Genomic DNA, 22,594 nt, shown 5'->3' on the forward strand with positions numbered 1-22,594 from the left:
TACGCGTACTATTTTGGTCTGATACTAGCGATTCAGGAGTATCAGACCAGACCGTACTAAGATAATTCACGAACGTTTACACTGACTGTATCTAGAGTCCTAGATTATCAGAGAAGCACGACCGGCTTATGGCAGTATCGCAAAAGTACTAGAAAATATTAAAAATGGCGTCGAATGACCAATCATAAGATTGATTTATTCGGTAGCCATTTATAATAGCGATAAATCAATCTTATGATTGGCCATTTGCGAGTCCAATCAGGACTCGTAACACCGGTCGCGCTTCTCTGATAATCTAGAACTCTAACTGTATCAAGCGATTTGATACGGATTTGGTACTTAATACGCGTATCAAGTGCTCGGTGTAAACTAGGCCAATGGATGGAGCGTAGAGTGGATTCATTGGCAAGGAGATTGCCAAATTTGCAGTAAGGGGAATGAGAGCGCTCTCCTTTTCTATCCGCTTATCGTCTCTTTCTACAAGAAGACCCCATCGGCTCGGTAACAAAATTAACCGAAGACGTCCGAACGATCCGAAGATACTCGAAAACGCTAAAAAGAGCATTTCGAGGTTTCGAGCGTCGCGTTTTCAGCATTTTATAATTTTTTAAGAAGTTTTGTGCCAATTTTTACACACGTGCGCACACACACACATCCGTACTTTAAGGTTAGCGAATCTTTCGGGAATCATCGGGTATACAACGAAAACACTCGACGGGGTCCTATCCGAGAAAGAGATAGCACTACACCATCCATGTAGATTCTTAGATCCATGATCCGAACGCACCCATGAGGCTCTCTAATCTTCATATTCATGACGGAGACATATGGCGATACATTTATGAACGCAAAGAACAGCACGCCATGTTGCATCCGAGGCATGTAACTGTGTGTAACTGGATGTTTCATCAAAAACATGGCTGAATTATCGTTCCGTTGTTCAGTGAAATTTTGTGTACAGTAAGAGGACGATCCGACGTTAGACACATGTGAGTTGAGGTCATTATGACTTCGATTCATCTCATCGTACATCCTTTGCCAGGAACTGATGACCAACTCAATGATAGGTGAGAAATTTCATCCGTGCTATCGGTTTCCCATTACTGCATTCTAGGTTGCGCGTCGTACTCGAGAGAAAATACTATTCTTTTCCTATTTCAAAGCGTTTCATTTATGGTGCGACATACCATAACGTGTTGCAACATGTCGCGACATGTTACACATAAAACGATTATTCTCATTCCTCTTCTTACGCACGTATCCGCCTAACTAATGTACGTCTTTTTTGATATCCTCGCCATATTTTAATGGCAACCTATAAAAATATGATTTCTAGTAATTGATCCTGTTTTGATACATATGTATGAATTATACTTGAAGTCTTGTATACTTGAACTCTCTTGAATTATGCAAAGTGCAAAATTTAGTTTTTGAGAAATAATCTTGAATCAAATATTTTTATCATACAATCACGTACAATAGATGCCGTTATTGAAACTTGATATCAAATTTGTGATATTTATGTCACCAATAAAAGAGTTATTTTATATCAATAATAGTATTTGAAAAGAATTTATTCTTATATATAAGTCATGATAGTAACTTGTTATCATTTAGTTTGTTCAATTTCAAAAAGATTATTATATTAGGTATTTGTCTAAACATTTGTATTATATTTTACGTTTTTTTTTCTTTTTTTTTTTTAGATTGAGGGAAATAGCGGATAAAATAAATAGATATGGATTTGTAACGCCATCAGCTTTTAATTCTTTAAAAGCGTCGATAAAGCGCATAGTAGTTGGACCAACCCATATTGCTCTTCTTACGGATGACAATAGAGTAGCTAGAGTTGCATTTACAGTGCTACCGGATAGATTGGATTTGAGTAAAAATGAACCTAATAGAAAGTGAGTAACGAGCCAATGCTTAAGAAAAAATAGTTTAATAATCAGAAAATATCTGTCTCATTATAGTACAAGTAAAAATCATGTTGGAAACTCTAATTCTGCACCAAATGGAAATGGAAGTAGCAGTAGCGGTAGTAGAACAGGGATGTCACGTTCACGTGCGCGAATCATGCGTAACAGCTCCGCAATACGCGGAGGCAGCAGCGGCGGAGGAAGCAGTGGTGGTCGTATAGGACCACCTGGAGTTATTATGGGTGGTGGAAGTGGCAATAGTTCTCGTCCTATCGCATCTGTGCCGGCACCATTTGTGCCAGAAGATCTAATATCTCAAGCACAAGTTGTATTGCAAGGAAAAAGTCGTAATCTTATTATCAGAGAATTACAGGTATAATATTAATATTGAAAATATAAAGAATGTAAAATAATTAATGAAGAAAAATACATTAATTAATAAAATTATATTGTAGCGTACAAATCTAGATGTAAACTTAGCGGTAAACAATCTTTTGTCACGAGAGGATGAGGAAGGCGATGATGCAGAGGATGCAGCGGATAGTTATGTTCCTGAGGATCTTATCTCTTTATTAGATGGCGGTTTTAGTAATGAGCACTCGGTTATAATTGATGCTGACTCTATGTTCTCTGAAGATGTATTTGGATACACTGGGATAAGGCAGTAATTAATTTTTTTATTTATTTTATACGGGGTGTTTCTGAACTATGCCAAATTCATGTTTTTACATGAAAACTTCAATACCTCGTAACTTCAGAGGCATTTTAAATCGGATATATATTAGGCATTTTTGACTTGTTTTTATGGGCTAAAGCCACTACATGTACCAGTTTTGGCACTGAGTTCAGATACACTAGTGATTATATACAGAAAGACAAAAAAACATGGTTAAAGAGAGTAGTTCAAAAAGAGTTTAAAACTTTACTGGTTTATAGTATCTCTAAGTTATATAATAGATACTTAATGAATGTTGGTTTGCAAATCAATTCCTTCAATAAATAATATTGTTTATATATATATATATATATATATATATATATTATATATTTTCTGTTTCATTAATTAAGTTATTTAACCGCATTTATTTATTATTTATGAAAAATAAATGATTATTCTAATATTACAATATTCTAATAAAAAGGAAGATATTAATTATTAATTGAGCAGAGTAAACGTAAAACGATAATCAAACATTTTTCTCTTAAGTTTTCTTCTCTGGATTGTTTTGTAAAGATGTTTTATAAACTTTCGTATTTGATAAATTATTTAACTTATAAATGAAACTAAAGAATGCTTACCAAACAGTTTAAAATAAACTAGAAATTTTTGAAAAAAGTATCAAATTTTGATACAAAGGTGTAAAATAATACGGTTAGAGCTAACGTTTTAGATAATCATCAGAATGACCAAAGTAGAAAATTATTTACTTACAAAAAATTAGACTGTGAATCTATGTTAAGCATTTTTTATTGAATTTAGTGAGTATTATCAATACCCTGCAAAGTTTTAAAAAAATGTGTATATGTATATTACTTTATACAAAATACATGTAAGAAATATGTGTGTGTACACACACAAAACACACGTTTCTTGTATTATTTTTAATATTTTATTTTTAGTCGCGGAAGTTCTTCGCGCCGCTTAGGTAACGACAGAGAAAGCGAGCGTTCATCTCATGAAAGAGATCGAGATCGTGATAGTTTTAGTAGATGGCGAGATCGTCAATATTATGGACCGCGACGTTGGCTGGAAACTGCCCTTAAAGACTCATGGGAAAAGGATTCAGGTATTTTACATAAGAAATTCCAACATATTCCATTGAATAGGGGATTGTAGCTTTCAATATTCTTTCATTTATTATATTCCAGATAACAAGAAAAAAGAAATGGCCTCGCAGAGTCCGCTATGGATATCCGAAGAATTAGAATGGTGGCACGATCGCAGTAGTGATTCAGTACCTCGCTTTGTACAAATTGCATCGCTGTACAGTGAACTAATTGCCATTTCCGCATCAGGACAGTTATACCAATGGAAATGGACGGAACCAGAACCATATAAAAATACAGAAGTACTTATGCAAACGTGATATTTGTCGATTTTGTGTGTGCGTGCGTGCGTGCATATTTACATATTATACGTTTGTATGATTTCGTCTTTTCCAATTTTTACAGAATCCGAATGTACATCATCCAAAAACCATTCCTTTGGCATTGTTGATGGAAAAGATAATCAATATATCTGCTACGGCAATTCGATGTTCCGTTAGCACAGAAAGTGGAAAGGTAGCGACTTGGCTTGATGAACTTTTAGGACATGTTGCTTCCCGCCTTGAACATCCAGCGCAAGCTTTCACCGAATTTACATTGGATAAAATTGTATCACTTCATACGTGTGCTTTATACACTGTTGCAAGACTCGAAAGTGGAACATTATATTGGTGGTATGAATTGTTTAGTTTTAATTTATTATATAATTTATATACGAAAAAAAAAGATTGCATTTATCATAAGATTTTTCAACATTTATATTTTTCAGGGGTGTTTTACCGTTTGCACAACGTAAGAAATTATGGGAAAAATATAAAGCTAAATCACGCAAGCATAGGCCGTCTACTGTATTATCAAGTGACATTAGTTACGGAACACATGTCTGTATGAAAAATAGTCCGGTTTATCAACCGGGAGCTATCGGTAAGACATCGATATATCTTGTATCTTTTACAAGCTGTAAACATAATCATATAATCTGAAACAATTGTATTACTCAATTTTGAATGTATATAATTTTTATTTTTAAGGATTTACGATAGCTAACGGTGTACCGAAAGTGGGACAATTGTTATCAGCAGCGTGGAATGTGGATGCCACTTGCAGATTCAAAATATTGCCCGCTGGTCTGCATGTGTCTAATGCAAACGCTGATAAGCGTGAATCTAACGGAAATGGAAATACAGGAGTTGTAAACAAACCGAATCACAAGGAAACGGCTGACAGACTTGACATGCCCCCTCCGCCATCTCCAGCTTCGAGTACTTGTAGCGATACTGGCAGTATTACAACAAGTCATAGTAAGATACATGAGGCTTATTTAAATGTTACAAGAAAAAAAGATGCATCATTGAAGTATTTAGTTTGACATGCTTAGCAATAAAAATCTTTACATGAAAAAAATTTAATTTTAGAACGGCAGAAACGTATGGCACCTCGAAGTGAAGGGGGGGAATCCGATAGAAAGGACGAAGAAGATTGGCAATTAAAAGACGTTGTTTTTGTTGAGGATGTGAAAACTGTACCTATTGGTACGATTATTTATTTATATCTATTAGTAAAATATCTTTTAGAATGCGCTGAAAGAAGATTCTATAGATAACTACTGTCATGTAAGATAAAATTGTTTTGTTATTGTTATTGTTATTGTTTGTTTATTGTTGATAGGGAAAGTTATAAAAGTTGATGGTTGCTACGTCGCAGTCAAGTTTTTTTCAAAGGATTCAAAAGAAAAGGAAAAGGAAATTAAAGAGAAAGATTTTAGTACGTCAGATTTTAAAGATCTTACAACAGAAGAGCCAATGAAATTATTAGCGGATTGTAGACTTTTACGTAAAGATGAGCTACAGGTAATGGTTATTCTGTATTTATTATATGTAACATATTGTATGACTAAGTATTTGAAATATTATTTACATATTTATAGGTAATTAAATCATCATTGAATCCACGAGCTCCGGACTGTTTTCAAAGAACGCCTAGAAGGGTCAATATAGTGGAAGGTTCAAATGATAGTCTTTTAACTATATCTACTGACGGACAAGGGATTTTCTTTTGAAGAATTCCATGTGATGGTCTTTACATCTCACAAAATCTTATTCTGAAGATAAAAGCAAATTATTAATTAATGAAAAGTATGTTCTTATATTAATGAAAGATTTTATTTCCATGTTTATTAAGGTATTCATGCTATATTGAAAAGTGGAAGTAAATTAAGTTATGTTGTATACAATCTAAGTACAGGAAGATATGTTCAAGATTGTTATATTCCATCTGATATTTCATCATTTTTGGGGTTGCAACCTCAAAATATCAATCTTACAAGCGCAGGAGAGGTATGTTTTATCGATAACAATATTTACAAATAAAATGTAAGTAAGTTTTTGAAAGCAATTTTATCTTTTTTTTTCCCTTGTATTTTAGAATATTGAGTGTTCTATGATTTTACGAGATGGTAATAATACCATTTATCCAATCGCGAAAGATTGTGCCGATGCTATACGCGATCCAAACTGGTTGGATCTGGCCCCGGTAAATTGTATTGGCGCAGCAACTATTCCTATTCCCAGTTGTTCCAATTCGACCAATTTAAAGAATCAAGTTGCAGTTATTGCATTAGCATTCGACAACCTTTTGCTCATGCCGCGTATATTGCGATGTGATTATGAGAGTGTGAAACAAGTATTTTGTAATTTAGAGCAAGATCTAAGTGAGTGTAATAGATATATAAAAACGTAACTTTTTTTACTTTTTACATTGTGTATAATAATTTCACAAAAATACATATGCATAATGCGTTTTTCTGGTTTATAGAGAACAATTTGACGTATGCAAGTGCAAGTTCACAAATTCAAATGATATTGAAGGAACGCTGCGATGGCAACCGAAATATACTTCATGCTTGTGTCAACATGTGTTCACCAACTTCTAACAAAGAAACTGAACAAGGTAACATATTTAAAGCAGCAATTTATAATTGTAAAGAGGTTGAGAAAATTCTAACATTTTGTTTTAACAATAAATCTTTGGCAATCTGGGACTTTTTTAAAACTCAGTCAATTTTTTTATTGTAAATTTTAAAAATAAATCAAGTTTTTTTTATAAGTAGATTTTACATATTTTTTTACATTAATTTGAATAAACATGTAAGAAAATTTTTTAATAATAGCCAAAAATATTTTGTCATTCAAATGATAGGAAAATATACTGCTGTGCCTAATGGCAAATCGGTAGATGCCTAATGGCAATTGGATAGATAAGTATTATACACATCATTGTAAAGGTTTTGCTATATATTTTTATTTTGGCATTTTTGGACTTTACTTAAAACGGAATTTAATAATTAATCTACTGTAAAAGTAATTTTATTATTTTTTTTCTCAAAGAAAGTTCGATTTTTTTACTTACAAACTTTGCAATATTTTAAGATGCTTGTTAACATCATTATTATTAAATTGAAGATCAATTTAATTTATGATCTTACTATTCTAGCTTTAGTTTATGATTGCGTTGCAAGTCCGACATTCGGACAGTTTAAATAACTGAAAAATGTATTTAAAGTTTACATATTATATTATTAACCACCAAGATCCAGTTGTCTCGACTGTTGAAGGCGTTTCTCTATTTAATCCTCAGTTCACACTGGTTAGCATAACCCAGGTCGATTAAAAATCAATTTTTAAAATTGTCCACTTCTTTTTCATAAAAATATTTGTTGCAAAAATATTCTCGAAAATCTAATATACGTTTTTGTATTCTTCGATCTTTGGCGGATCGATTGAAAAAAAAATTGTTTTAATCTATACAGTACAGCTCGAGATACAAGCCAAACAAGATGCCTGGGTTACGCTAACTCAGCGTGGGTACAATGTGACTAAAATATAGTGTGTGAACTGAGGGTTAATTTTGTTTTAATATATTACATGCATTTGATTAATATTTCTATACTTAATTTGTTCTAAAGTTATCGAACGTGAGTTAGTGTCAAATACAGTAGATGGGACTTCCGCACCTATTGAAGAGCCAATCCCGACATTAAGTTGGCCACCAGAAGCATTTGATAATACATCTGGAGAGGAGGATAGTTTATTAAGTATAGGTGCTGCTAGTATATCAATGATGAATAAGTCTGGTAAGTGAGATCTCTTGTGCTTGTATTACAACACAAGTTTGAATTCACTTGTATATGTATGTAAGTGAGTGTGTGTGAGATATAAAAGATTGTTCTTTTTTAATTATTATTTCAGGTGTTGGAGCTACATCTAATAATACATACATTATAGATTCCGTTGAAAGACGACATAATGCATTGCTTATATTGAAATACATGTGCGAAAATAATATCTTGTCGCCCCACTTAAGAGAATTACTAACGGCAAAGTATGATTTGAATACAATTCTAAAGCAAGAATACAACAAATATATTTGTTGATACATTAACTTCTTTAATATTGACATTTTCTGTCAAATTAATTCTTTTGTATCTTTTTTTTTTTTTACATGTAAAAAGGGATGCTCAAGGGCAAACGCCGCTTATGCTCGCTGTATCCGTTCGTGCATATCATGCAGCTCTTATTTTATTGGATAATATACACAGAGTTGGCAAAGATTCTAAAGACATTTCAGCCATGATATTGCCAGCTGATGCCAGTCCAGATCTATCTCCATTGTTTGTTACTTGTTGCAACGATACATGTAGTTTTACATGGACTGGAGCAGAGCATATTAATCAGGTATTGAACATATGTAATTTATATGTATAAAAAATGTATTATATGCTAGAAATCTTTTAAACTAATTTTTTTTTATTTTAAGGATATTTTCGAATGCAGAACATGCGGTTTAACGGGATCTTTGTGTTGCTGCACTGAATGCGCTCGTGTCTGTCACAGAGGTCATGATTGCAAGCTCAAAAGAACCTCGCCCACAGCATATTGTGATTGTTGGGAAAAGTGTAAGTGTCGTGCGCTCATTGCCGGTCATCAAGGCGCGAGATACGACTTGCTTTGTCGTCTTGTAATTAGCACCGATCTGGCTACGAAAATCAATTCACGGTAATTTGTATAAATTACGCATAACTATTATATCACAAATATGTAACAAGAATATTTTTTTGAATAACATTTATTTTACGTATGCTTCTTCAGAGGTGAAAGCATCTTGTTGTTCTTGGTGCAAACAGTTGGAAGGCAATTAGTCGAACAGCGTCAATTTAGATCAGCACCTAGACAACGATCAACTTCGGCTAGTCGTAAAGCGCCTACTTCGGATGGTATGTGTACTCTACAGCCTTTATATTTTAATTATAAAAATGCGTGATTTTATGTAGACACTTTTTATTTTCTTAATTTTCCTTAACAAAACCTTGTTTTATAGTAAACAGTATATCTTTTTACATTATTATATTTATATATTCATATATAAATTGACATAATTATCTGAAAGTATGTAGTTCTTGTCACAGGTTTGGGTGCGGATTCGGACATGCCAGATCATGATTTGGAGCCTCCCCGGTTCAGTCGAAAGGCGCTCGAAAGATTGTTGAATGATTGGCCAGCTGTTCAATGTATGATCATGTCAGGTGTTTCTGAGAATGGTATCGATCAGTTATTCGGTAATCAAGGACAGTTATGTCGGCAAAGTGGCACTGCGTTATTGGATAAATTTACGCATTCCTTGCTAGTTAAATGTAGCGCCGAAGTAAGTGGAATAATATGTATAGTGGAATCTAGTAACGCATATATACAGTTTTTCTTTATGTATATTATACGCCAACGAATTTTATGCAATATTTATAGATGCTCGATACGTTGCTCACCACATTGATTAGAGAATTGCAAAACGCGTCTGTGCCTGGACGACAAGAAGAAGCAAATAATGTAGCACGTCGCTTCGTAAGATCCGTCGCGCGCATATTTGTCATCTTTACTATAGAAATGGCACCAAACACGACAAAAAGGCGAAGGTAAAAGAAATTCCACGTTTCCATGTTTTGCTAGATACAAGGTGATTTTCATAATGCGGGCGCTAATTACACAGCGTTATTCCTTCATGAAAAACAATTTAAAAACTCTGAAATATTTTCTTCTTCGATAATTAACAAAGAAGATGGAATAAAATCTACTCAATCAACGTTATTCTTTAGATGAACAATACGTATATCCATTAAGGCGATGCAGGAAAGTCGGAATTACCGACATTACAGTTGTATGAATATCTCCGAATTGAGTGAACGGAATTGAAAATTCTTTCATAGGATTGAAATAGACATGAAATATAATAGTGGGACAAAGGAATTTGTAGTAAAAACGAAAAAGAAGAAAGTAATTTTTTAATTTTTTTCATTTCTACTACAAATTCCTTCGTCCCATCGCTACATTTTATGTCTGTTTCAATTCTGTGAAAGGATTTTCAATTCCGTTTAGTCAATTCGAAGATAGAAAGATATTCATATAATTGTAATGTCGGTGATTCTGACCTTCGCCAGCATCGCCTCAATTGGATGAAGTTTTTTTTAATAACATCTTTGTTAAGTGAGAGAAAGATTTTAATTAATTTTTCACATTTCCAGCACGAGTCAAGCCTCGCAGCCTTTAATGAAGTGTCGAAAGGTTTTCCAAGCACTAATCAAATTAGCTGTAGAAGAATTGTGTGAGACAGCGGATTCATTAATCGCACCAGTCAGATTGGGCGTAGCACGTCCAACCGCGCCGTTCACGTTAACGAGTTCTGCCATCGAAGTGATCAACGGATCCGAGGAATTATTCTCTATAGAGCCTTTGATACCTCACAGTGGCGTCAGTTCGCAGACGCTGGACGCAGCGCTACAAACGCAACAAGGAAACAATAATATAACTATATCGAGGGGTGACGTTTCTGCAGTAGACGAAGCAGAAGGTGGAGAAGGTATGGAAAAATATATCGGAATTCGAGTTTTTCTAATAGACCAATTTGTACACATAACAATACATGTTTTTGGCTGTACACAAATACTTAAGTAGAAGTTCCCATGGACATGGATGGCGATATGAGTGAACACGAGGAATCAGGGGTTTCCGGAACTGCTACCAGTCAGCCACTCGGCGAGATCGATTCGAACGCCGGTGGTGTCGGCGAGGAGCAAGCGGGAGACGGCGAATCGGACACGGAATTGGACCTCTTGGCGGAAGCAGAGACTGAATCCGATTCAGATGACAATCACAGTAATCAAGATGCGGCGTCGGCGCAACGTAGCGTCCAAACAGGCGCTACTGCGGGTTCCGACGGTGGAATGGGATCGATATTACTGTTTCCCGAGGATGAGTCGGGAGAATCGAGCCAACAGGAAGACGACGAGAGCGAAGCGGGGGAAACAGATGAGCAAGACAATGAGGAATTCCAAATCGGTGATGAACAATTAGAGCGTAGAAGGTAAACTATTTCCATTTTTTTTTCTCCGTATCATTTTAATTTTTTTTTGTCTTCTCCATTTTATCACTGTAATGAAGACGATTATCAGAGCGAAAGAGAGAATATTCACTTGCTAGACATGAAATTTCAGAGCTTTTAGTGGAAAAACTTGGAATATTTGGATTTTTAGAATTTTTTTCTCTTCAAAATCAAACATTTTTAAGGGTGGAATTTTTGATACTCAGGGTAATTTTTAAAATTTTATTTTTCTTTTTCTGAAAAAAAAAAGTTTTATTTTTTCTTGATTTTCTTGATAATGCAAAATATCAAAAATCAGTTAGCAATAAATGTCCGCATGCACATCATTCATAGACACTCATTTGTGACTCGCGAGTTTTTACAACAACAAAAAAATAGTGACAGTAGAAGACAATACACAACAGAAGGGAGTATAGTACTTGCTGTTACTATATGCTGTAGTCAGATTTTATTATACTATCCTATAAGTTTCAAGCGCCAATTGTCCATATCTATCCAGAAAAGGATAAATATAGTCTCGTATGAGTCCTGTCTTCGATTAATTTTGTACAATATTTATTTATTCGCGCTGCTTGTACTCTAAATTAATTTCAAAATTGCATTCAAAAATTCTCTAATCTTACCTAGAATTTTGAATAAATGTGTCTGAAAGGTTCGAGAATTCTCAGGGAATGTTTTTTTTTTTTTTTTTTGCAAGATTTGAGCAAACAGTATCCATAGGATACTCGAGGGATGTAACATTGCTTATTCATTTCAGTGGGTCCTCCGGACATCTGCATCGTAACAACCTTGCACCTGTGTACATGCAGTGGGCGATACGCAATCGCGAATCGAATACACGCACCGCAGGATTGCGTGTGACGGGCGGAAGCAACCTGGTGTTTATCGACCCCGCATCTTTGAGACGCACCACTGCCACGTCGGCCGTCGCGACCGCGCAGGAGCCCATAACCATGGGTACCACCGCCAGTTGCCTGGCACGAGCCTTCGGAATCGTCATTCGACAGATCGCCGATCTGTTGGTCATGATGCAAGATTATAAGAATTTAGCACCTGCCTTACCGCGCTTGATGGAAATCACTTTTCAAGACGCTCTAAGTTTGCAGGTATGCAAACCCGTTGTCTCAAATTTTGTACGCTTTCGCAAGATTGCTTTTACAAGCTTACGAAATTATAAAATTGTGTTTTCTGTCGCAGTCGTATTTGGAAGCACACCTGAAGCCTACGTGGGATTGGTTGCTCACGGTGATGGACGCTACAGAAGCGCAGCTAAGATTCGGAGTATCTCTGACGCGTAGCGCAGACCCGACCCACCCTGAACATCCTCTCAATAACGCTCCATCTCTGTCGGGCGGTAATTTTAGTGGTCTGCTAAACACAGCCGCCCTTTCGCTGACTCTGCAAGGAAATACAGGTCGGAATCCTCGCAGTGGTATTGCTACGAGCTCGAATATCTCCACTCCTCAAGCTTCAACACGACTCACCGTTGGTTTTGCAGGCGTTGGCGAGCCTCCGAGAAGCAGCAGAGAGCGCGAAGGTTTATATTTTAATCTATTACATTTTAAAAATTCTTTATATTTTTATATCGAATATCACGATATTTTTGACATTCTAAAATATGTAATACTATATATATAGAACAAGAGATTTGTATGGTCAAAGTGGAGGTGAAAGGGGAGGGTTTATAAAGTTCGTTTTTAGCTATATCTGAATTTCATTTTAAAATAATTTTTAAAAACATTTTATTATTGTAAAAACTTTAAAAATTAGATGATTTTAATTTAAACGAATGTCTGTTTATCCTGTATATTGTAAATTGTGCATAACTTTTGAAAAACAACAGTGTGTTTTTCTTACGATTAATTTATCTATTCTGTGCATAAAAGTATCAATGTACGACTATCAAAAAATTAATAGTTTACGAGATATTTTATACTTTATATGAAAATATGCCAGAATAAACTATTGATTTTTTGAAAACTTTAATACTTTTGTATGTAGAATAGTTAGAAGAATTTTATATTATGTTAAAAAATCATATAATTCCATTTAAAAAAAACTGACTCATATAATTTTGAAACTGATTTTTTTTTAAATTAATTTAGTATTGTTCTTCAAACCATACCACTTTTGTCTGAAACATTTTTTTGTAAAAGGCATAGGAAAATATTTAGGTGGAGACATTAAAGTGTAGGCCATTTAAAGCAAAATTTATAATTTAATTTCAAAGAAAAGAATAAATGGGCATTCTGTTTAAGTGTCATTTATTGCTGTATTTGATATGTAGAAAATTAATTTGTAATACAAAATTTAAAAATATAAAGTTTGTCATTGAAGACAAGCTAAAAAATTTAAAGTTTTGCCACGATTGCGTGACTTCTAAAGAAACAATAACTATTATTTTCTGATCTAGTTTTTCTCCGGACACTACAGATTGAACCTAAAATAGATTATTAGAAAAATGTTATTACAAAATAGTAATAATAAGTTTACAATGTAAATAACATCAATATTTACGCAAAAATTAAAGATTTATGTTGTTTCCACTTTGTAATAACCATTTTTTTTTGTGTTTTTCAGATTTAAATTGTAAACTAAAGTGTGTAGAACACTGTGGAAAATTGAATCAAAATTGAAGCAAATTGAAACTTTTTTAAAAATCACGAAATTATAGTGAAGCGCGAAGCACTTAAAATTTTCGTGTGTATCGGGTTTGATGAATGACAAAAAAACATTTATAATAACATTATATTTAAAATTTATATTTTAAATAGATTTTGTATTACGAATTAATTTTCTACATCTTAAATATAGTAGTAACATCTATAGTAATACCTAAATATGGAACTCTATATCCGTTTATTCCTTTCCTGAAGTAAATTCGCAAACTTTTTTAATTTGACCATACAAATCTCTTGTTTTCTTTTAAGTTTTGTTCAGATTAAAAGAAATATTATCGAAAACATGTTTCGCCAGTGTCTCAATTTTGTATTCACGAAATTGCAGGATACATTTGTCGATGATACATTTTGCCGGATAACATTGTACACATTGTCATCGACAAATTTTGAAAGTAATTTAATGTGGGTGACGTCGAGTCAATGACAATATTGTCTATAAGTTTTGTATTTTTGATTGGTGTCATCGACATACAAATGCACGTGAAATTTATTGACACAGTCTATCGATCATTTCGTCATATGTTGAATAAATGCTGACCTGTTTAAGACTCTATTCTTTTATAAAATTATTTTTATAATGGAGTGAACAAAGTGTGTTAGCATAAAATTTGTAAAGCTTTATGAAGCTAAATCTTTATAGTATTATATTTCTATTTCTATAGAGTCCCACATATTTATAAACACCATTGTTTCTCAACTAGTTTATCTAACAAAATACAATATTTTATATTGCATTTTTTTCATATTTTTTAAACTGATTAAATCAAACACAAAATCTTTCTAAAGAAATTTACTCACCTGTTGCACAAGTAGAAAAAATTAAGATCGTTATCATTCGCCATTTTAGTATGAAGTTAATATTACTAACATTTAAAAAATTCAACAACAAACAGTAGCTTATACTATTGTCTAATATATTTCCATTAAACTTGTTGAGAATATAAGTATTACATCGAATTAAATAAAAATCTCAAGTAGTGAAAATAGTAGTTACTGAAATTTTTCAAATAAGTATGAGGAAAGTGTCACTGTCGATCGTGGCTAGATATTGATGCCCAATATTTTTTTAAATTATACATTTCGGCTACAATCAATTGCACACGCCGATTACTTTAAAATGCAATTATACACAAAAAAATTACTAAAATTTTGTCACCCACATTTGTTTTCTACATTTTTGTCATCTACAATTGACAAGAATGTTTCTTGTCTGAACAAAGCTTTACACACATTGTTAATTATAATAAAATAGTCAAAAGGATGGATAAGCTGATTTCGACCTGAAAAGTAAATAATGTAAATTGTACACTTAAGTTTCTGAATCGCTGATACTAAATTATAGTATACAATGATATTAAGTATACTTATTTATTAAATAATTAAATAATTGAAACAAAATATCGCTATGAAAAAAAGACTTATTTCAATTCTTTTAAAAACATATTTTGATTACTTTCCTATTTTGAACAAACAAAACTTTATCGGTTATTCGATCGTATTTTAGCGACTCAAAAACTGTAAGATTACATGTATAATTTATGTGACACTGTTTAAACTGAAATTGGTTTATTTTATCGTTCTTTGGTCTTACAAAAAATTTATGAAAAGTAATTCGATAATAACGATAATTATGTTTCAGGTGGCGATGCACACTCGGCGAGACGTGAATTCTTATCATATTGTCTATCTTTAATGCGTGCCCACAATAGCGAGCACAGAGATAGTTTGCCAGTTTTGGACGTTTCTGCTTTAAGACATGTTGCTTACGTATTCGATGCACTTGTTTATTATATGCGTTCTCTTTCGGAACCACTCGCTTCCAGAAGCGAGGCTCAAAAGGAGTCGTCCAGTTATTCTAGTTGGAACGACCAGGTTTGTAAAATTTAATCGCTTTATATGAATACGCATACCACTTTTTTAAACAAAATATCGCAAAGTAGAAATTGAAGTCGATATATTTGATATGAATTTCTATTTTGATACTGTAAACGTAGTTCTCTTTTTTTGTGACATGATTGGTACAAGATTTTTTTTTTTTTTTTCCGAGTACTGAAAGCAATAGAGATTACACTCGACGTAATTGCATTAAATTTTATTAGGATGAGAATGACAATGATGAAAGTGAGGAATATAACTCGCCAGTACCAACTGCCATGGAAACTGATTCCGTAGATTATCCAGATTTACTTCAAGTACCTATATGTGGATCTGGAAATCACAGTAGTTCGACGCCGAAAGGGAGAAAACATCCTTTCTTGCAGAGATCAGATTCTACCTTATGCCTCGGTTGCCCGCCTCTAGATCCGTTTGATACCGTAATGAGTGAAGCGTTGCCGTTAGCTGATCAGCCACATTTATTACAGCCACACTCGAGACGTGAAGATCTATTTGGTATTCCGAGACAACCAACTTGTTCTAATGCAGGTGGATGCAGTAGTCACAACCCTTTGGAAGGTTTGCCAACGAGATTAGGTCTCTCTGCGCGCGGTATGGACGGTCAAAATAATTCGACGACTCCGACGTTCAGTCAAGTTGTGCAAGGACCATTTTCTAATTCTAACTTAGAATCGAGAAGAAATTCCATGTCTGCTGGGGACCTTAATTCGAGTTCTGTCAAATACGCGGTAATACATGTTTTCTTTCTGTAATAAGGGACCGTCCATATATTACGTAAGCATGACTGGGGGGGGGGTCGAGTCAAATTTTGACAAATAATTACATGAGGGGGGGGGGTCTTACATATCTTTACGTAAGATTTTTCATGTCTGCTACTGTCATGAAAAACGAGCAATATCTGGAGACGCGGTAGCGGCTCCCGCCAAGTATTAACTTTACATCGAGCATAATCAGGAAAATCTTACGTAATTAGGGGAGGGGGAGGGGTTCAGAAATTCTGACATTTGCTTACATGGGGAATGGGAGAGATCAAAAATGGCCAAAAATATGCTTACGTGATATATGGACGGTCCCTCAAAATTACGTTCTCACACGAGCTGCTGCAATTTTTCGCCAACGACACGTTAAGGAATTGGCATGAATTATTAACTCGTGTTTCAGGAGAAATTAAAATCATCTAATCATGCTAACGAAGGGCACTCATCTCTCGTAACTGAACAAGTCATCGACAGAGCACCGATTATAGTGTCTACAAATAATCAAAGTGATGCAGCAACGAGCACCAAAGGCAAAGACATATGCAAAAATAATAGAAGCGTTATAGTTAGAGCTGGCACGATGTCGGTAAGCGTCACAATATCACTTTGGATATACTGGGAAAATATTGAATGTTAATATTGAATCTATTTATCACTTTGTAATGTCAATTTATTCTCTAAAGGAGTCAAACACGAATAAAGTTGGGGCTCCTGAGATATTGGTAGTTCCAACCGTCGAAAGCCAAAACATGGCCGAGGAAGTTGATCCGGCTGCCACGAGCCACGAGATATCTGCTCACGAAACTGTTGAAACGAGCCCGGTAGAATCCGCCAGAACGGTATCGTCGATCGGAACGAATATCTCTCATAATATTTTGCTAGGACGATGGCGATTATCGTTGGACTTGTTTGGACGGGTTTTTATGGAAGATGTAGGTTTAGAAGCTGGATCCGTGGTGTCTGAATTAGGAGGATTTCCTGTGAAGGAAGCTAAATTTCGCAGAGATATGGAAAAACTTAGAAATTCGCAACAAAAAGATATCACTATAAAGGTAGTGTATAAAAGAACAACTCACTCACTCACTCATAAACTCTAAAGAATATTACGATGATAATGTATAAACGTCCACGAATATCAGGGTTGGGTAATGCCTAGTTAAAAAGATAAAAGTTAAGTTAAAAAGTTAAATAATTTTAACTTGATTATATTTTAGACTCTTAACTTTTAACTTAATTTAGTTATATTTTATCGGTAACTATTAACTTTTGATCTAACTTTCTTGAAGTTACATTTTTAATGCTTGTAAACCCAAAATAAAATACATATCTGTGTTGGTATATCCAAACTCAAATTTGAGAACGCACATCAAGACAATTGTTATACTATAATAAATATAGTCTGACCGTGGAAAGAAATCACTGTTCGCGGATCTTGTATGCATTAAATCACGTCGGAAGAAGTCCTTTGAAATCGGTCCTCTTTCCGCGGCTCGACAGAAATAAGTATAACAAATATATACTTTATTTAGACATCCTAAAATTATAAAATGAAAAAATTTAACTTTAACTTTCAATTACTTTTTTTCATTAACTTAAGTTTTAATTTAATTAATTTTATTATGGACTAACTTATATCTTAACTAAGTTAAATTTTTAAGACTGTTAATTTTAACTTAAAAAACTTAAAAAAAAGTTAATTTACCCAATCCTGACGAATATATATCATATTAAGCTTCAAGTAAAACTGCTGAACCACATAATTGACTGACAGGTGGAACGAGACAGAACACAGTTATTAGTGCAGACGATGAAAGAGTTAAATACGCAGTATAATATATATAATAGAAGAGCGTCGAATACTCCACCTCTGGCAGTGAATCGAGTCAAAGTCTTTTTCAAGGACGAACCTGGCGAAGGAGCTGGCGTTACGCGAAGCTTTTACACCGCAATCGCCGAAGTTCGTATAATAAAGTCAAACAACATAGAATTAACGTGTCAGGTTGATTTGTTTGTGAAAACGATTGCATTTATACTTATTTATTATTATTTTTAGGCATTGCTCGCAAATGAAAAACTCCCGAATCTCGAAGCGGCACAAGTGGGGTCGAAGTATACGCAGTACAATGTTTTGCAGAAATTGAAAAGCAGAGACCGTGACCGTGATCTTAGACGACAAGTACGTTGGCGAGCCGATGCGCGATTTATATATATTTTTGTCGCTTGATCTCACGGCACATGGACATGGTCATGTTTTTTATTTTGATTTCAGAATACACGTTCTTCTGGAAAATGTCGCGAGACCCGTCGCGCTTTATCCTTCGACGCCCGTTCCTTTCATCCATCGAATGCGATCGAGGGGAATAATAGCTCGACACCTGGTAGCTCGTCCAGCACTCATCCCTTGCCGATTAACCATCCGAATAACGATCATTTAACCATGCATCAGCAACAACTTGGCGACAGATTGTATCCCAAGGTTTGCGTACGACACTGGTTAAAATATTTCAAATTTATATTTATTCTGATAAAGTATTGAAAAGTGGACTTATTTCGACGTTTTTTTTTTTGTATTGTATGTGTAATTACTGCTTGCTTTTAGGTACATGCTTTACGACCAGCGTTGGCTGAAAAAATAACTGGTATGTTGCTGGAACTGTCGCCAGCTCAGTTGCTGATGTTGCTGGCTTCGGAAGATGCTCTCCGACAGAAGGTTGACGAAGCATTCGAATTGATTCACAGTCACACTCAAGATTTGACCAGCGAAATGCTCGATCTCGATGTATTTAGCTTAACCGAACGATGCGCAGCAAGTAAGAAGAAAATGGAAAACAGCATTCTGGACGATACGGAGGACAATGCTCCGCTCTTCTATTCCCCTGGCAAACGCGGCTTTTATACGCCGAGACAAGGCAGAGGCAGCTACGAACGAATGAATGCATTCAGGAACGTAGGCAGGTACGTTTAAACTGTCTCAGTCGTGATTTCTATGTAACTTACGTACATGTATACTTGGTAAGTTAGTAAAAATTAAACTCGAAATCTGTATCTTGTGTATTGTTTCCAGACTTATAGGGCTGTGCCTCTTACAAAACGAGCTTTGTCCTCTATTTTTAAACCGTCACGTCATAAAATACATCTTAGGAAGGCCTATACGTTTCCATGATCTTGCATTTTTCGATTCCGTCATTTACGAGAGCTTGCGACAATTGGTTATCGATGCTGAAACGAAAGACAGTAACAGCTTGTTTTCTGCATTGGATCTTACATTCAGGTATAACTTTTTACTCGCTTTATTTTTTTTTTGTCTCTTTAAATATTTTTGTTAGGATATTTATATGCGTACACAAATAAGTGTAATGTATGCGCTCGCGCTTGCACACATACTTTGTTTCTATTCTCTATATATATACACATCATGAGAATAAAAAGTCTGATTAAAGTTCCATAGTATTAAGAATCATACTGTTAATATATTTTATTGTGAAATCGGAATTTGAAAATAAGTTTTTTTTTTACAAAATTATATCAATTTTCTTATTTAAATCGATTTTTTTCGTTATTTATTATTATGTAAAAGTTAAAGTTATAAAAAAATCTATAATAGATATATTTTATGAGATATTTTATACTTTAATTTGACATATTTCAAAATGTATACATAACAAAATATTTTTAAACATGAAATATCTCAAATATTTTTTTCTGGATGACTTTATTTTAAGGAAGGACAAGAAGTTTGTATCAAATTGAAGGCAATATTAGTGTGAATTTATTTTAGGCAAAGAAATAAATGGATACAGTTCTCTGTTTGAATATTATTTACTATCATATTTAAGATAAAAAAATGTAGGAAATTAATTTTTAATACAAAATTTGAATTACTTATTAAAAATAAATTTCTGTCGTTGAAAATAGGCTCAAAAATTTCAAGTGTCTCGCGTTTTGCTGATTTCATGACTTCTAGAGAAGCAATCTGTTATTTTTTTATCTAGTTTACCTGAGAACACTTTGCAGTTTAAACTTAAAATAGACTATTAGAAAAATGTTATAAAATGATAGTAACATAACTAACGCTATGTAAAATTAGAGTTACGTTTATGTTTCTTAATATATCCTATTTTATAACATTTTTCTAATCTGATTTAGGTTCAATTTATAGAACAATATTCTAAGGAAAACTAGATCTAGCTAGACAATAGCAGATTTCTTCCTTAGAAGTTATAGAATTGTAGTGAAGACGCGAGACATTCAAAATTTTTGACTATGAAATTATATAGAAAACTTCTATATTTTTAATAAATTTTTTATATCTCAAATATATTAGTAAAATGACATCTAAACAAAAATCTGTGTCTATTCTTTTTTCTAAAATAATTTCACAAATTAGGTTTTTAATTTGATCATACAAATGATTTGATTTTTTCCTTGAATATTTTCGTGAAAATAATGAAAAAAATAATGAAAATAAAATCGATTAAAATAAAATAAAAAATTGTAATTGAGGTTTTTAAAAAATCTGCTATTGCCCATTATGTGTATGCGCATGACGTACATATGCTTGTACAATTACAAGTTTTCTTGTATTACTTTTGTATTTCTTATTTTTATAACTTTAATACTTTTATATACAGAATGACTATATAAGAAGCAAAAACGAAAATTGAAATTTACAGAAAAATATTATGATTCTGTTGAAAAAAATATTGCTTATGATATTACATTTAAAAAAACGAATACTCTTTATAAAATAAATGTTATATATATTATATTTTTATTTTGTACAATTATTGAGAAATTTTGATATGAACATTTTCTTTCAAAATGCTTAATTTTCAATATATTTGAGAATTCCAACATTTTTATTTGATTTAAATCCTCTATATGACAATTTAAATGTCAATTTAAACATTATTTCGCATTTCAGTATCGATTTGTGTCCCGAGGAAGGAGGTGGTTCTATTGAACTTGTACCTAACGGCCGCGACATGGAAGTGACTGCAAGCAATGTGTATGATTATGTACGGAAGTATGCAGAAGTCCGTATGATCAAAGTGCAAGAGAAAGCTTTGCATTCTATGCGTGAGGGAGTTTTTGACGTCCTTCCCGAAGGGGCGCTCGATGGTTTAACATCGGAAGATTTGAGACTCCTTCTGAACGGAGTCGGCGACATCAATGTGTCGGTCTTAATATCATATACATCATTTAACGACGAGTCCGGCGAATCGACGGAGAGATTAGTTAAATTTAAACGTTGGTTATGGTCCATCGTTGAAAAGATGTCACACGTGGAGAGGCAGGACTTGGTAAGAATTCTTGCAGACCACTCGTTGCTTACTCCTAGTTGAGAGCTATGTGAACTTTTGTGAGCCGGCAATTCTAACGAATTAACACTCATGAGTGTGCATCGCCATCGCAGGTATACTTCTGGACCGGCTCTCCCGCGCTACCGGCAAGCGAGGATGGTTTCCAACCGATGCCGACCGTGACAATTCGACCGGCGGATGACGCACATCTACCAACCGCGAACACATGTATCTCCCGACTATACGTTCCACTGTACAGCTCCCGTCATGTCTTGCGACACAAGCTACTTCTCGCTATTAAATCAAAGAACTTTGGGTTTGTATGAACTTAATTCTGTGACTGTGCTTGTACGCATACAAGGCTAAGTCACATTATTGATGATACAAAACCCGGAGTTGTACGTTGTTATTTTTTTTTCTCCTTTAGAAACAATTTTTAACATTTATAAATTTATAAGGTGTAATTTACGGATTATGATTTTTTGTTCCTAAAAAAAATTTGCATCTTCGTAAAGCTTTACGTTATATAAAGTGTCATATTTAGTCCTTCCCCCCCCCCCTCTCTCTCTCTCTCTCTCTCTCTCTTTCTCTCTTAGTAAACAAATAAAATTTTTAAAAGCATATAGAGTGTGAAATTTTATTCGCCTAATTTTAATTTTAGTTTACACGAGATTTTTTTTTGTTTTTTGCATATATTCTGTTCAAATAGATTTAATGATAGTTTCATTCTTATTTCTTTCATATATAATCGTATTGTATCCTCACATATGACATATTTAAAATATATAACGTATCTTTCTTCCTAAAAAAATTATTTAAAAAATTTACCAAAAATTTTCACA

General features: G+C 33.8%; 1 protein-coding gene across 6 annotated transcripts; it reads left to right on the forward strand.

The window, feature by feature from the left end:
- The first annotated feature begins 829 nt into the window (after positions 1-829).
- Positions 830-22,277, forward strand: LOC105451938 (E3 ubiquitin-protein ligase UBR5). 6 transcript variants are annotated; one of them, XM_011692663.1, is made up of 37 exons: positions 830-1,067; positions 1,707-1,907; positions 1,953-2,292; positions 2,375-2,583; positions 3,540-3,706; positions 3,789-3,988; positions 4,092-4,360; positions 4,456-4,610; positions 4,718-4,987; positions 5,102-5,218; positions 5,355-5,536; positions 5,614-5,731; positions 5,868-6,022; positions 6,111-6,396; positions 6,501-6,635; positions 7,651-7,818; positions 7,934-8,066; positions 8,197-8,419; positions 8,502-8,740; positions 8,834-8,958; positions 9,139-9,386; positions 9,485-9,651; positions 10,258-10,592; positions 10,685-11,096; positions 11,872-12,220; positions 12,312-12,651; positions 15,435-15,667; positions 15,895-16,419; positions 16,853-17,035; positions 17,133-17,501; positions 18,221-18,406; positions 18,503-18,625; positions 18,719-18,925; positions 19,049-19,404; positions 19,514-19,720; positions 21,374-21,752; positions 21,866-22,277. In XM_011692663.1, the coding sequence occupies exons 1-37, from the start codon at positions 1,006-1,008 to the stop codon at positions 22,076-22,078; spliced, it is 8,586 nt and encodes a 2,861-aa protein (XP_011690965.1). In that variant the 5' UTR covers positions 830-1,005; the 3' UTR covers positions 22,079-22,277. The 6 variants fall into 6 exon arrangements, with proteins under 6 accessions (XP_011690965.1, XP_011690966.1, XP_011690967.1 ...); XM_011692664.1 differs by having other exon boundaries at positions 10,688-11,096; XM_011692665.1 differs by having other exon boundaries at positions 9,151-9,386.
- The last annotated feature ends 317 nt before the right edge of the window (positions 22,278-22,594 follow it).

The sequence above is a fragment of the Wasmannia auropunctata genome, unplaced genomic scaffold (assembly GCF_000956235.1).
Source record: "Wasmannia auropunctata unplaced genomic scaffold, wasmannia.A_1.0 LD336040.1, whole genome shotgun sequence".
NCBI classification, from domain to species: domain Eukaryota; kingdom Metazoa; phylum Arthropoda; class Insecta; order Hymenoptera; family Formicidae; genus Wasmannia; species Wasmannia auropunctata.